General features: G+C 41.5%; 1 protein-coding gene across 10 annotated transcripts in view; it reads right to left on the bottom strand.

The window, feature by feature from the left end:
• Positions 1-13,966, bottom strand: part of FMNL2 (formin like 2) — a 308,405-nt gene that overhangs the window by 35,026 nt on the left and 259,413 nt on the right. For all 10 annotated transcript variants that reach the window (XM_049712703.1, XM_049712705.1, XM_049712702.1 and 7 more), the window contains 3 exons: positions 7,322-7,396; positions 3,442-3,552; positions 531-680 (listed from right to left, as the gene is read on the bottom strand). In XM_049712703.1, coding sequence (XP_049568660.1) covers positions 531-680; positions 3,442-3,552; positions 7,322-7,396 — 336 coding nt within the window. The remainder of the gene's footprint in view (positions 1-530; positions 681-3,441; positions 3,553-7,321; positions 7,397-13,966) is intronic.

Raw genomic sequence — 13,966 nt, 5'->3', positions numbered from 1 at the left:
ACACTTCTTGCAAGAAGAGGATATATGGGAAAACTTGCTGATTTCCTTGAAAATGCTACCGTTGAGATGAAGCTATTTAGAACTTGAGTGCCCATGAGGCAGGAAAGTGAAGACCCGCATCATGAGGACACTAGATCAGCCCGTCCACAGCCTGCATGGACACATTTGGTACAAGATGACTCACATTCAGAAGAAGATACTTCTTCACCAAACGGACATATTTTAGTTGCATTTCTGTTCAGGTAATGCCAATCTTCTAACTCTCCTGTTCTTATAACTAAGGTGGCCAGGGAATCTGGACGCAGCAGAAACTGAGCAGTGAACGAAGGCAATGGGTTCCACTTAGTCGTAAGTAACATACCTGCCTTCGTTGAAAGAGCCCAGAATGGCTTCTGATTGCTCTCTAGCTCAAGTTGCATCTCATTCCTAGACTCCAAATCCTTTCCTTAACTGCCATAAAAGCTAACATCTGTTCTGCCTTGCACCTAGCTGAAACATTAGCCATTTTTCTTTTTCTGAGAGGTAGTTACATGAGAGATGTTTTCTTCCAGTTCTTCCACCCTCTCCAAAGCTGCATTCTTGGTTTCCGCGTCTTCCAGCAGAGCTCCCACATCAAACACGTTGTCCAGGTAAGCCTGAATCTGTACCTGCAGCTTGTCACTCTCAGTATGTTTCAGCTTCTAAAAATCAAAATGCAGGAGAACGTGGTGTTAGCATATCTGTGGAAACACAACATAATTACCCAAGAGCCTACATGTTTTTGTTTGTTCCTTCCAAGAGAGTTTTTTGTTGGTTGGTTGGGTGGGTGGGTGGTGGTTGTTTTTTTGGCCATGTCACGAGGCATGTGGGATCTTAATTCCCCAACCAGCTATGGAACCTGGGCCCCTTGCATTGGAAGCGTGGAGTCTTAACCACTGGACCACCAGGGAAGTCCCCCAAGAGAGGGTTTTGTATCTCATTCTCCTTAAGAGACCTCTGGAGTAACCATCTAAGAGGGTACCATCAGATTACTTTCTGGTGCTTACTGTCTCCCAAATACACACACATTTCCTCCCTAATCCTTCCTGTAGATATATTCCCCATGCAGATATATTCCACCCTAAAACATTTTTGATGCAGGTGAAATCAAGATAACAGAAAAATCAAAAGGGAACAACAGGGCTTCCCTGGTGGCGCAGTGGTTGAGAGTCCGCCTGCCGATGCAGGGCACATGGGTTCGTGCCCCGGTCCGGGAGGATCCCACATGCCACGGAGCGGCTGGGCCCGTAAGCCATGGCCACTGAGCCTGCGCGTCTGGAGCCTGTGCTCCGCAACGGGAGAGGCCACAACAGTGAGAGGGAACAACAGTCACAAGTAACATAAAACTTGAGGGGTATCTGTGTGGTAGAGGAGATTAGAGTGGGTGGTATCTTGCTTGGGTAGTGATGGTAGTTCTGGTTGAGGGTGAGGGGTACATGGGAGTAGAGGAAGACACTGATACAGCATATTAGACTCGGGGATTATTTTAGCACTAGTTCCTAGAACCCATCCCCCATAATTACTTGGCTAAGACACTCCCCCAACATGAGAAGTTCAGGGCTCCCAAAGCACAGATCAGGAACCTTTCCCCCATTCACTGCATTCTAGGGCCAGGCATCCCAAAGGAAGTCAACTAGCTCTAAGGTAAAATTAGAGGTCAAGTAAATCAGTCAATCCTTCTTACAAGTAGCATAAGTCATGTCTTTCCCTGGGGAGCAGATGAGTGGTTAGAATAATATCTGGCACATGGATGATGCCAATACACATTTACTGAACAAGTCAATGATGACTTACAAGGTTGGGTTTTTGTAAACTAATGAAGCATTTATATATTATATGCTTATGTTACTATTCTTCTAACCACTTCTATCAAAGACTGGAACCAACAGACCAGGAAGTTAGAGAAATACAGAGTTTTGGTAAAAAATAGAATTTTTAAGAGGAATTCTACTCTACAAATAAATTCTCAGGACAACAAATTTTCTCCTAGGTCTAATCTAGAATTCTACATCTTAGCTGTCTTGAAGAGAGTATGTTCCATCTTAGTTTATGAGTCAGAACCGAAAAAAAAATTCTGAACAAGGGCAAAGCCTAGAAAAGAAAATGAAGAAGCAGCTTAGCAGGGTTTTTCACAAGATTCACAGTGAGTAACAGGCGCTGATGTTACTACCTGTTATTGTATCCTGGCGCCTGAAATGAGCTCTGTGCAGCCACAACAAAACTGACCCTAAAACCCCATTAGGAATACACCCAACTTTCATTCAAATATTGCTACTCTCAGGACATGTGGAGAAAGAGAAGAGAGGAACCCTGATTTCAAAGTAGAAACAAACTGTTGAATACAATATTCTGTCAAAGATATTAGTCATTCTTTAAATAGGAAAGCAATTCAAACAAACTTTTCAATGGAAATCTTCCATGGTTCCACCTGAGTAGAGTCTTTAGACAACATTAGGCCAGTCTACTCGAGGGCAGCCCAGCTGGTCTGATAAACAAGGCCATGAGCTCAAGAGTAACCAACTCTGCAACTCCAGTTTGTGATAAACTGAGGGTACCCCCTGTGTAATCCCTGGCTTCACTCTAAAGGGAGATGGGCAGGTGAGCTCCGGAGATGTTCAAGGGAAGTATTTCTATTTTCTTCACTGTTAGAAACAGGCTTGAAATTGAGGTCAACAATTCTTGCCCTATTACTAGTGGCCTTTCAAATTCAAGCGAATCATTCCCTACACAGAAGGGAAAACAAAACTGCCTGAGTCAAAAGACAAGGGCACATCCTGTGCACACACAGCTACTTAAGTCTGTTTATGATTTTCACATCAACTTTGTTTTTTAGGCAAAGAAGTTCAGGGAACTGGCTGAGCACTTCTGTAAGGGAGCAAGAGAAAGAGAAACTTTAGATCCGTCTTCTCTCAAGAACTAAAAGCAGAATTTCTAAAGACACAAACACTTTAAGCAGAATTTAACAGCTACATGAGGAAGTCTCTAGTGTCCACTTCCTCATTATTTTTTGATGCTCCAAGCATTTATTCATTACTCTACAGCAGTCTTGGTTTGACTTTCCCAGAGCAGATGGAGTCCAAAGAGTAACTAAGAATGCACATTGCCCAGCAGCCCGGATGAAGGGTATAATGAGACTTGACCCAGACAGAGTTCAAAAGCAGAGGAAAGCTGTAGCAAGGCTCTAAGAAGTTATTTGACTCCAGTACTAAAAGGCTGCTGGCAGAAGACAATAGGCCCTAGGAGGTCTGCAAGAATCCAGCTTCTCTGGCAGATCACATCACTCAGATTGGTTCTTTTAACTAGCACTACAGCACCTGATTGCATGGAGCCTTAAGTGTTCTTTGGTCATTATGGAAGTGCATCTTTGAGGGCAGGCAATAAATCAAGTCTCATAATGCAACTAAAGGTTACAGCTATACTTACATCCAAGTATTCATCCAGGCCTAACTTGGTAAATTCATATTGGAGGTGAACTCTGAAATTCATGTCTTCTACTGAATGGACTACAATATTAATAAACTGCATAGAGGCCACCTGAAATGAAATTGTCAACAGGTTAGATGAGCTCCAAACTTGTTTTCTCAGTTTAATCATAGCCACATATTTTCAATTTCACAAATCTAAGCTCACTTACCAATTTCCTTTTCCTTTGTTTCATTGGGTCTTTAAAAATATTTTACAATTTTTAAAAATTCAAAAGTTTTAGAGGTACCACAATAAGATACCACTTCACATCCACTAAGATGCTATCATCAGAAAGAAAGATAATAACAAGTGTTGGCGAGGATGTGGAAAAACTGGAACTCTCATCCACTGCTGGTGGGGATATAAATGGTGTAGCCACTTTGCAAAGCTTGATAGTTCCTCAAAATGTTATTCAGAGTTACTGTGTGACCCAGCAATCCCACTCCTAGGAATATACCCAAGAGAAATGAAAACATACATCTGCATAAAAATTTGTACACAAATGTTCATAGTAGCATTATTCATAATAACCAAAAAGTAAGGGGGAAAACCCCCAATGTCCATGAACTGATGGATTACACAAATGTGATTGCATTCATGTGAAATATCCAGAATGGGAATATCTATAGAGACAGACAGTAGGTTAGCAGTTGCCTAGGACTGGGGGTGGGAAAAATGACTGCTAATGGGTACAGGAATTCTTTGGGGGTGGGGGGAGGAGGCGGCAACAAAATGTTCTAAATTAGATTGCAGTGATGATTGCACAACCCTACAAATACGCTAAAAGTACACTGAACTGAGCACTTCAGATGTGTAAGTTGGATGGTATGTTAATTGTATCTCGGTAAAGCTGTTTTTAAAAAGTCTTATAGGCATATAGAACACACTCTGTTATTACCAGTACATCGTAGAAATGTGATAATTATTACAACGAAGAACATTTAAATCACCTGTAATCACACCACAGGGTAATCACTTCTAAAGTTTTACTGTGGGCCCCATCATACCAACAGGACAGTAACAGAGCTTCTGACCCATCTTTCCATTTTAAACAATCAACCAGTTTCTATTCCATAAAAGCCCTGGATTTGCTACATTCTCCCCACAACTGCATCAGTGGCTCTGATCTGCCACAGAGAAAACCAGTCCCCAGCTTAGTAAATAACAGAACAGAGTTTAACGTATCTACTTTGTTTTCAGTAGGGACAGTCAGTTTATTTACAGTGAAAATATCTCACTAATGCTTTCCCTCTATGGTTACCCAGAGACTTGCAAGGAGGTATGACTGTGGGACCCACATTCACACTTACTCTGAAAACTGCCTCCCTCTTCCTCTCTCCCCCAAACCCCACTTTTTTTTTATCTTGTTTAAGTTGTTTTTCTCGAGTTAGATTCTTCTTTGAGTATATGTTATCCATTGGGTATCTGTGGAAGATGTGTAAACTCTCTAGGTTACATGAGAAATCTATCACCATTTACTAAAAAATTATGTCAGTTGCTATGGCTCAATAAACTAAAAAAGATTTTGTCACTTTTTTGTTTTCTTTTGCCCACTAAAAAAACATAAATACATAGAAGGGTCTTGTGCTACATGTGAAGCTTTTATGTTATGTTTTACATGGAATATGTTGTTAGGGAAGCTGTGCAACTTAATTGCATTCCCAAGACAGTTTATGAAAAGCCTCATTTTCTGGAAAAAACAAATATGGCTAGATTTTGGCATCTTTCCATTTCTCTTCTAAAGCGGGTCTAAGTGATCTATTGAGTGTTATACTATGCCGAAGAGGCAACTATGTGCTAGATGGCACATGACTCGAGCACATATATATACTCGAGCACACATATAGTATATCCATACACCAGCAGCCTCTAAATAAGATTCTCCAATGCATGTTCATAGGAATAAATGAACCGACAGGAAATATGCTCTCATTTGTCAACAGTGCAAGTGTTGTAAAGGGCTTAACATCATTATAATTTCAGTGGAAACTCAAATGGCAGAGAGATCTGGTAGGTATGATAAATGAGTGAAGTGGGCCATGTGTAATACAACAGGGAATGGTGTGGACTGTGACAGACTGGAAAGGCTATCTTCAGACTTGAGGAATAGGGACCACTTGGCTCCAGCAGCTGATACTCTACGAACAGGGACCTAGCGTTACCAGAACTTTTTAGTTCTCAGGAAAATCAGAAATCTGTAATTTAAGGCACAATTTTCAAATTTTTTAATGGAAGGACATCACTGTCAGACTAAACTCACAAGCCTGTATGTATGTTGGCTTCAGCCTGGGAGGCTCCAGTTTGCAATGTCAGCTCTAAAGGAACAAATAAGTTCCCCCTATGAAGGCAGAGGAAAGATCCTGGTCAGGTGAGCCAGGGCATGACTTCTTTACATATTTGTCACCAGTGCAAAAGTTAGCCTTAAACTCTCCAAAAAAATCCCAATAACAAGAACGAAAAAGTCCATGTAAAAGTATTCCTTGTTTCAAATTTATTTTTTACCTTTTGAAAAAGTACCTATACATATGCTTTATGGAACAGAAAAGCTCTGTAAAAGATTTCAACCGATACTGATTTGGTAAGGGGCTGAGGACTACAAAGTATATAAAATTTGAGGACCCAGAAAACATTTTTCATATAAAAGTGTTAGAAATCTGCAAAGCTATGTTCCATGTTTTATCATCACTGAAGCAATTCAAATGAAAACTGCCTGGCATCCCAAGCACAGGTTTTAGAAGACTTGACGACAGAAGAACTGAACAGAATATCTGCTCCAGGCTAGAAGGGATCTGGGAAATTAAGCCCAAGTAGAGAATCTCCTGGGTCCAGAAGTTTCCAAGGTCAACTGAATTAGGTCAAAGAAAGCAGACCTGGGTGTACTCAAGGGTAATCTGGCTCTGGAAATTCTCTACAGTGGATTCCACCTTCAGTCCAGGATTAAGATCTAGGTACATAGATTCAGAAGTGCTCAAACTCCTTTTGCTTTTTGTACCTGAAGATGACAGTCCTGCCGCTGAATCACACATGTTTGCATGTGATTTACCCTGCTAAGGAGACCTGCAGTATGACCACACCCTCACAGAATTACTAGAGCAGGAAATCAAGGGAGGAAAAAAACAATCACTGCTGTGTTGGGGGATATATACCGTCAGTTCTACAAACCAAAGCACTTCAGTCTTTGAGAATACAGTCTGGAGAAAACCACTGGCTGGGGTGTGCAAAAGGCAGAATGGTTAACATTCTTGGTTTCTAATTTAAGGATTCTTACGAGCACTATTGACAGCTAAAGCTGGCTCTTGCAGGCATTTGTGCCAGGTGTTAACTTCCTTTTCCCAAATGCATGGCTTCACCCTTTGCTATAAATACAGTTGACCCTTGAACAACATGGGTTTGAACTGTGTGGGTCCACTCACACGCAAATTTTTTTCAATAGCAAATAGTAGGTACTACACGATTCACAGTTGGTTGAGTGTGCGGACACGGAACCGTGTAAGCAGACAGCCAACTGTAAGTTAACAGGCGGGTTTTCCACTGTAGGGAAGGTTGGTGCCCCTAACCCCCCGCATTGTTCAAGGGTCAACAAGAGTACTGTAATCAGTACTTCTGGCCTTTACTATAGTGTATACATAAAGAATAAAACCACAGATAAATGCCATAAAGGTAAAATACAGATTAAAAGAGCAAGTCTAAAATGGATCTTTAGCATATTAAGCTCAGTTTCCTATCCTTTATAACATATAATACATATGTATGTATAATATAGAAATATAAATGGAGTTAGGAAATAACTGCTAAAAACTGAGTTTGCTTTATTGAAAGTCGTACTGAAATAACTCACCATAAAATCTATGTTATTGTCCTCATTTCTGAAATGTTCCATCAACTTCTCAAAGCGCTGTTTTTCTCCACAAACCTGAAACACACATTATCATCATGCATGTGAAATTCCAAACATAAGCACTCCAAAATTAGATGCAGAAATTTTAGCATTAATAATTATTTCCAGAACATCTTTTTTTTTTTTTTTCCTCTCTCGCAGGCTATTTACTTCTCTTCCTATAGTTAACACACAAATAGCAAAGTGAGTCAGGACCAAAGCTCACCCTTGGTTTCTCTTGCATGTTCTCTTGCTATTTTGAAATCCATACCGAATGTGCTCTTTTTTCACTGGTCATCTTTGTTTGTCCCACCAATCCTTTTAGCTGGCATTCAGAATCCCAGAATGTTGTTTATGGTTACAAAGGAAAAAAAAAAAAAAAAAAGACCATCCTTTTCCTTTTTACAAAAGTACTTTTGAAACAGACATGCTAAAAGATTTTAATAACTTTGTATTTAAATTATTTGAGAAGCAGATTCAAAATGTTCATATCATGTCTAACCAAATCAAATAATTTTAAGCATAAACTACAACACAAAAACTCTGGGAGGCTATCTAACCCATTCAAGGTGGGTACAGAAATTTGCAGTAATCTGTAAAGCAGCACTCCAGAGGCCTGAAATACACACATTCAGCTTGAATTAATGCTTTTGCTGAACAGGTGAAATAAGCAGATAAAATACTGTGAACTCCAGAGCCGCAAGGTATTCTGCTTATACGTGGAATTAAATACATGGAGTTAAGAACACAGAGTCAAAGAAAGATTTGTACCAAACAACGACTCTCTGGAGACTTATGCCCCAAAAAATCAAAGGATGAACTTTAATTCTCTCAGTGTCCTTGTCTACCTTTTTTGGAGCAAAGACCTAAACCCACTGATTGATTCATTCTACCTTCAGAAACTATTTGCCCGGACACCCGTGGGCTCCTTGTTATGTTATTAAATTTTTTGTGAATTTAATCCAGGTTTCACATGCTTAACGAAATTTTCTGATTCCCTTTGTGGTCTTAGGAATACTCAGGCCAATCCTAAATCCTAAAGATTTCTCCTAAAATGATATTTCATAATGCTATAATGCAGCCATTTAATTCTGTCATGTTAAATTCCGTGTGTGTGTGTGTGTGTGTGTGTGTATACACATACAGACACATACATTTTGGTGAAGAGAATGTCCAATGAAGGTAGGAATTTTATGTTTTGTTCCTTACTCTATCCTCAGCATCTAAAACAATGTTTATTAGCATGTTGTAAATTCTCAATATTTGTTGAATTGCACTGAATAGAGGATAAACAAGTAATTATGTTAAAATACTCCATTCCATTATGGTTTATCACCGGACATTGAATATAGTTCCCTGCGCTACACAGTAGGACCTTGTTGTTTACCCATCCTATAATAGTTTGCATCTGCTATATTCAATATCCAGTGATAAACCATAATAGAAAAGAATATGAAAAAGAATGTGTGTGTGTGTGTGTATATATATATAAAAATAACTGAGTCACTTTGCTGTACAGCAGAAACTAACACAACATTGTAAATCAACTATACTTCAAAAAAAAATTTTTTTTAAAGAAAAAAATACTCTTAACAAAAGGGTGAATGACTTACTACTACTCCCCATGATGTTTTAGAGCGAAACAAGAAGCCTCAGACCTCCGTAGACAGGGACTACGAGTCAGTCTTTAGTAGTGGTTCCTGTGCCTTAACCGTGTGCTGGGAATGCTAAGATGCAGCTCCCACCTTTGAAGGACTTCTAGTCTCAAAGCAACTTAATTTTCTCCACAGACTCAGACCACAGTTTACTATATTCTGATGACAAGTTCCCATTTATCTATACCCACCTAAACAAAAATTAATTATAGAAGATAGGAACAGTGCATGGGCCGGGTCTGGAGGAAGGGAAGGAGGCTCCAGACGGCAGAGTTTAAAGGAAAGCCTTTAAAAGACACGTGTGTCCAATCCCACCCCAGAGAGCCCAATGAAGGAGGCCCAGGTGGAGCTGGGGTGACACGGGCAGGTACATTTGCAAAGCACTACGGACCATTCTGATGCTCTGCAAAAGCTGAGAACCAGAGATTTAAAGGATGCCATGTTCAGCCCTGGGGCCCACCTGCCCCTCTGGAAAATATGCACAAGTTCCTGGAAAAAAAGGCTTGTTGAATGGTGCACGGAAGTGCAGGACCAGCTCCCTAGACCGTGACATCAGTCACATCTTGTGCCCAAAGGCATACGTGTCTCTAGCCTGCAAAAAAAAAAAGCCCAATGGGTGAAAACTGGCAAGGCTTGGTATAGAAAAGGTTAGAATTACAACCTAAATTTTCTTTAAGAGAAACCTCAACATAAGAACTTGTTTCCCAGCAGAATAATTTACTTCGATCTGTTTTGGGAAGGGTAGCGACAGGAGAAAGGAAGAGAGGTGGCTCTGTGTGTGGGGACAGCTACCAGCTCTCCTGAGAAGCAGGCTGGGATTAATGTTCTGTTGAGCAGCTAGGCACTCACTGAACCAGGAGAGGCAGCGGCCATCAGTGAGCAGTGACGATGAAGACAATTCCTAGCAGGGCAAAGCCTTGCAAATCAAAGAATGTCAGAAACCTGCCAAGTACCCTGGGGAGTCTGGGGCCCTCAATTTATGAATGAGACTGACACCCAGACAGATCAAATATCTCCAACTTGATGAAACGTCCACACAGAGGTTAGAACCAGGTCCCCCACTGCCAGCCTGATGTTCCTTCCTTCACACAGCCCAGAATGTTCAGATAAACATATTCAAGATGATAGTAAAAGCACTCCAGAATTATCTGAGACACCAACAGAGATGGAAAATGTTATTATTAAAAACCGCAATCAGTGATCGCTTCGGCAGCACATATACTAAAAACCGCAATCAGGGACTTACCGGGTGGCACAGTGGTTAAGAATCCACCTGCCAATGCAGGGGACGCGGGTTCGAGCCCTGGTCCAGGAAGATCCCACATGCCCTGGAGCAACTAAGCCTCGAGCGCCAAAACTACTGAGCCTGCGCTCTAGAGTCCACGAACCACAACTACTGATGCCCGTGCACCTAGAGCCCGTGCTCAACAAGAGAAGCCACCGCAATGAGAAGCCCTCGCACCGCAACGAAGGGTGGCCCCTGCTCGCTGCAACTAGAGAAAAGCCCGCACACAGCAACGAAGATCCAACGCAGCCAAAAATAAAAATTAATAAATAAAAATTTAAAAAAACCCCAATCATTCCATCAGGCATGCACTTGATATCCGTGCACCTGAATCTCCCATGGAACTTCTAAAAATGGACGATTCTTAGGGTCTAAATCAGGACACACTGAAAGAGAATCTCCATGGTTAGAACTAGGAATTTGTGCTTTTAAATAAGACTCAGATTTGTTGGACCAGCATTTAGAAACCAATGGCTTATACAATATTAGACTAGCTGATTTAACCGTCAGCCTTTCTGACTACCAACTGTAAACTGGATAGCTACATCATTAACTCCACAACTCATTCAACTTCCAATTTAACTACACAAAAAAGAAATATAGTTACTATAAGTGGGTGTCATAGGAATGCAGCAGGGATTCGTCCACTGTCCCTGCACTGGTACAATGAATAATAAGGTTAACTCCCAAATAATCAGGGATCGTGTCCAGGACATTAAGGAAAGTGGATTTTATACAGCCAAGGAAAGCACGTGTGGGCAACAACAAAACTACTCAGATTGTTGATAGAGATGGCATCAACTCCAGAACAAGCAATATTAGATTAATTTTAAGCTGAGTTAAGATCCCAAAAGTCATAGTACTAGCCTGGTAGATAGGACTGAAATAGACATTAAGAGGAGCCTTGAATATATGCCTTTCTTTAGAAATCCCTCATTCCATCAACAGACAAATGCATGCTGAGAACATGTGCTATGAAACAGAGTATTAAATACCTTTAATCTTTAAAAATAATAGACTTCAATGTCTTCCAATTTACAGCTCCTAGGAACTTGGTGAAAAGGATCCAAATACATAAAACAACACGTTGCCAACATAGATGCCAGCTTGGGGAAACGGTGAAAGATTGACCACTCTCCTCATTCACTATAAGAACTAGAAGGGCCCCTGCTATCAGCTCCACCAAGTCCTTCTCTGTAAAGGTTTAGACTGCTCAATCTCAGCTAATGAATTCAGGGTGGTACTTTCTGACACTGTTCTACAGGAACAGCATGGATTCCCAGGGCCCCCTTCATTTCTGCTGGGGGAAAAATAAAAGGAAGCATATGAACAAGATTCGTATTTGTTTCTATGTTACTTTAGCAATCATTAAACCAGAGTATACTACAATCCCACAGGAAATGGGAAGATGTGTTTGGGGAAGGTTGGTAAAAGTCGTGTCCCACATCAAAGGAAAGTTATCCTAGCTCATACAGCTCACATCTGGACCACCCCTGCACACTTGTTTCAAATAAGATCATCATGGCTGAACATGCCTCTTCTCTCCTTTGAAACAGCCTCATTTAGAAAACCTGATGAGGATGAAAGGAACAAGACATTGATCCCGAATGATTTTCCGAATCTACACAATGGCCTTCGGGGGGTGTTCTCAAGGCCTCCATCAAACGTACAGGAGGGCCAGGAGCATGTTTGCACGTATATATTAGTGTACATTATAAACTGCTGCATATAACTTCCATCTGCCAACAAAGACCAGACAATATATGATCTGAAAACTTTCAAGTAAAACAACTGTACTACTGCAATTGAAACCTGTCATTTCTTGACTCTTCTCTTCACTGGTATTTCTCATTCCCCCGCTAGCTTTGACATCGGTTTCCCATATCAGTAACAAACTCCTATATCACTGGAGTAGGGAGAGTAGGGAGTGAATTTAAGAGACACGGCCATAGAAGGCTGAGCAGAGACTGGAGAGAAGCCTACTGCATTAGGAATTAGACTTCCACAGCCAGGGCCACCAGAAATAAAGTCAACAAGGCAGAAAGAAGTATATGCTTTGGAAAAGCATATATTCTACTGTAAACTTAAGAGGCACCTTCATGTATAAATCATTTATAAATCAGTCTCATGTGAATAAATTCACTGACCCTAATTAACAGTATGTCAAGTGAAAACACTCAGGCAGGGATCAATCCTGGACCACTTGTCTGCAAACACAGGCACCCATCTACCCAGCCCTGTGGGGTCCTGCCTAACACATCCAGCCCTCTTTGCACCTTTAAGCTCTAACACTGGTGGGGGGTGATGGGATATGAGGGCAGAAATGAGTCTATGTGGAGTATTAAACAGGGGCATAAAACCTAGGTTACAAGTCACAGTACCACCATTACCGCACTGTGCGCTTGGGCAATTCCGTGAACTTCCCTGGTTTTCACATCCATTGATTTGAGAACCTTAGATTACACTGTTCACTGTGAAATCCTTTTCTAGGAAGCTGTAAGGGTTACAGAGGAAAGTGTTGGGGGTTCCAAGGATGGGGGCGCACCAGGGATGGGGGTCCTGGCAGGGGCAGGAAAAGCACAAATAAAGTTCTTGAGACTTCTCTCCTCATTCATCCAACTTGCATTATTATCTTGAGTTGCCTGGTAAGATTTCTTCTGGGGGACAAAAAAGATTCATTGAACGTTTTCATTGCTAATAAAAGTTTGAAAAAAAATCTCTCTCTCGGTATCTTGAAGCTCTAAAATTCTAATCTAGTCATGGCAATATAACATGATATTCCCAAGCAGACTGGCCTGGAAGCTCTACACAAAGCAAATTTGGAGAGATGCACTCGGCTCTGCAGGCCCTGAGTACCAAGCTTGAAGGGCAAAGCCCTATCTCACGGCATCTTGGCTCTCTCTGCTTGTGAAGTGGATAAATCCTTCCCTGCCCAGATAAAACGGGCCACACCCAAGGCAAGCAAGATACATTTTCACTTCAAGGAGAGCTGAAGCAAAAGCACAGCTCCTGCGAAAAAACAACTCAACCCTGTTCTCCAACATCTGCGAAAGATATTTCTGACCAGCGTCCCAAACCATTTGGATAAACCAGAGGCTCTGGAATGCGAAAGAGGTAGTGGCTTAAAGCGTCTCTAAAGGTGGGCAGAGTTTAGGGGATGATTTCCCTAAAGGCTAACAGCGGAGAAAAGATGGTTTTACAAAAGCCTTGTAATAAAGAGCATTATCTTGCTAGCCAGATGTTGAAATGAACAACAGACTGCCGTCCTTCAGCCATCTCTCCTTCCCCCTCAAGGTTAGTGACTGTCTTTGGCTTCCCCCAGCAACAGCTCCCAGGGTACCACACAAAGTCTGCAGCCAGACTGAGGCCTGACTTACAAGGTGGCTATAAACTATGCTTCAGGGTTACTTATATAAAAATTAAAGGCCCCTCGCTTAAGTGTTTCCTTCTTGCCCTGCTGGCGCCTGCCTCACTACTTTCTTTTTCTCTTCTCACAATAGGCACCTATGATCCGCAGGGCTCCCTTCGGGAAGGCCCCGTTTGAAAGGCACCGTCTATTATGACTGATCAGACTACCCCTCTCAGGGCCTGCCAGGGAACAAAAGTTCCGTTTTCTTTTTGGGGCCACATGAAGTAAACAGTTATTGCACCGTCAGTCCTAGGGGA

Source organism: Orcinus orca, chromosome 7 (genome assembly GCF_937001465.1).
Source record: "Orcinus orca chromosome 7, mOrcOrc1.1, whole genome shotgun sequence".
In the NCBI taxonomy this organism is placed as follows: domain Eukaryota; kingdom Metazoa; phylum Chordata; class Mammalia; order Artiodactyla; family Delphinidae; genus Orcinus; species Orcinus orca.
Note: the sequence above shows the minus strand (reverse complement) of the source record. Positions and strands in the feature narration are given on the sequence as shown.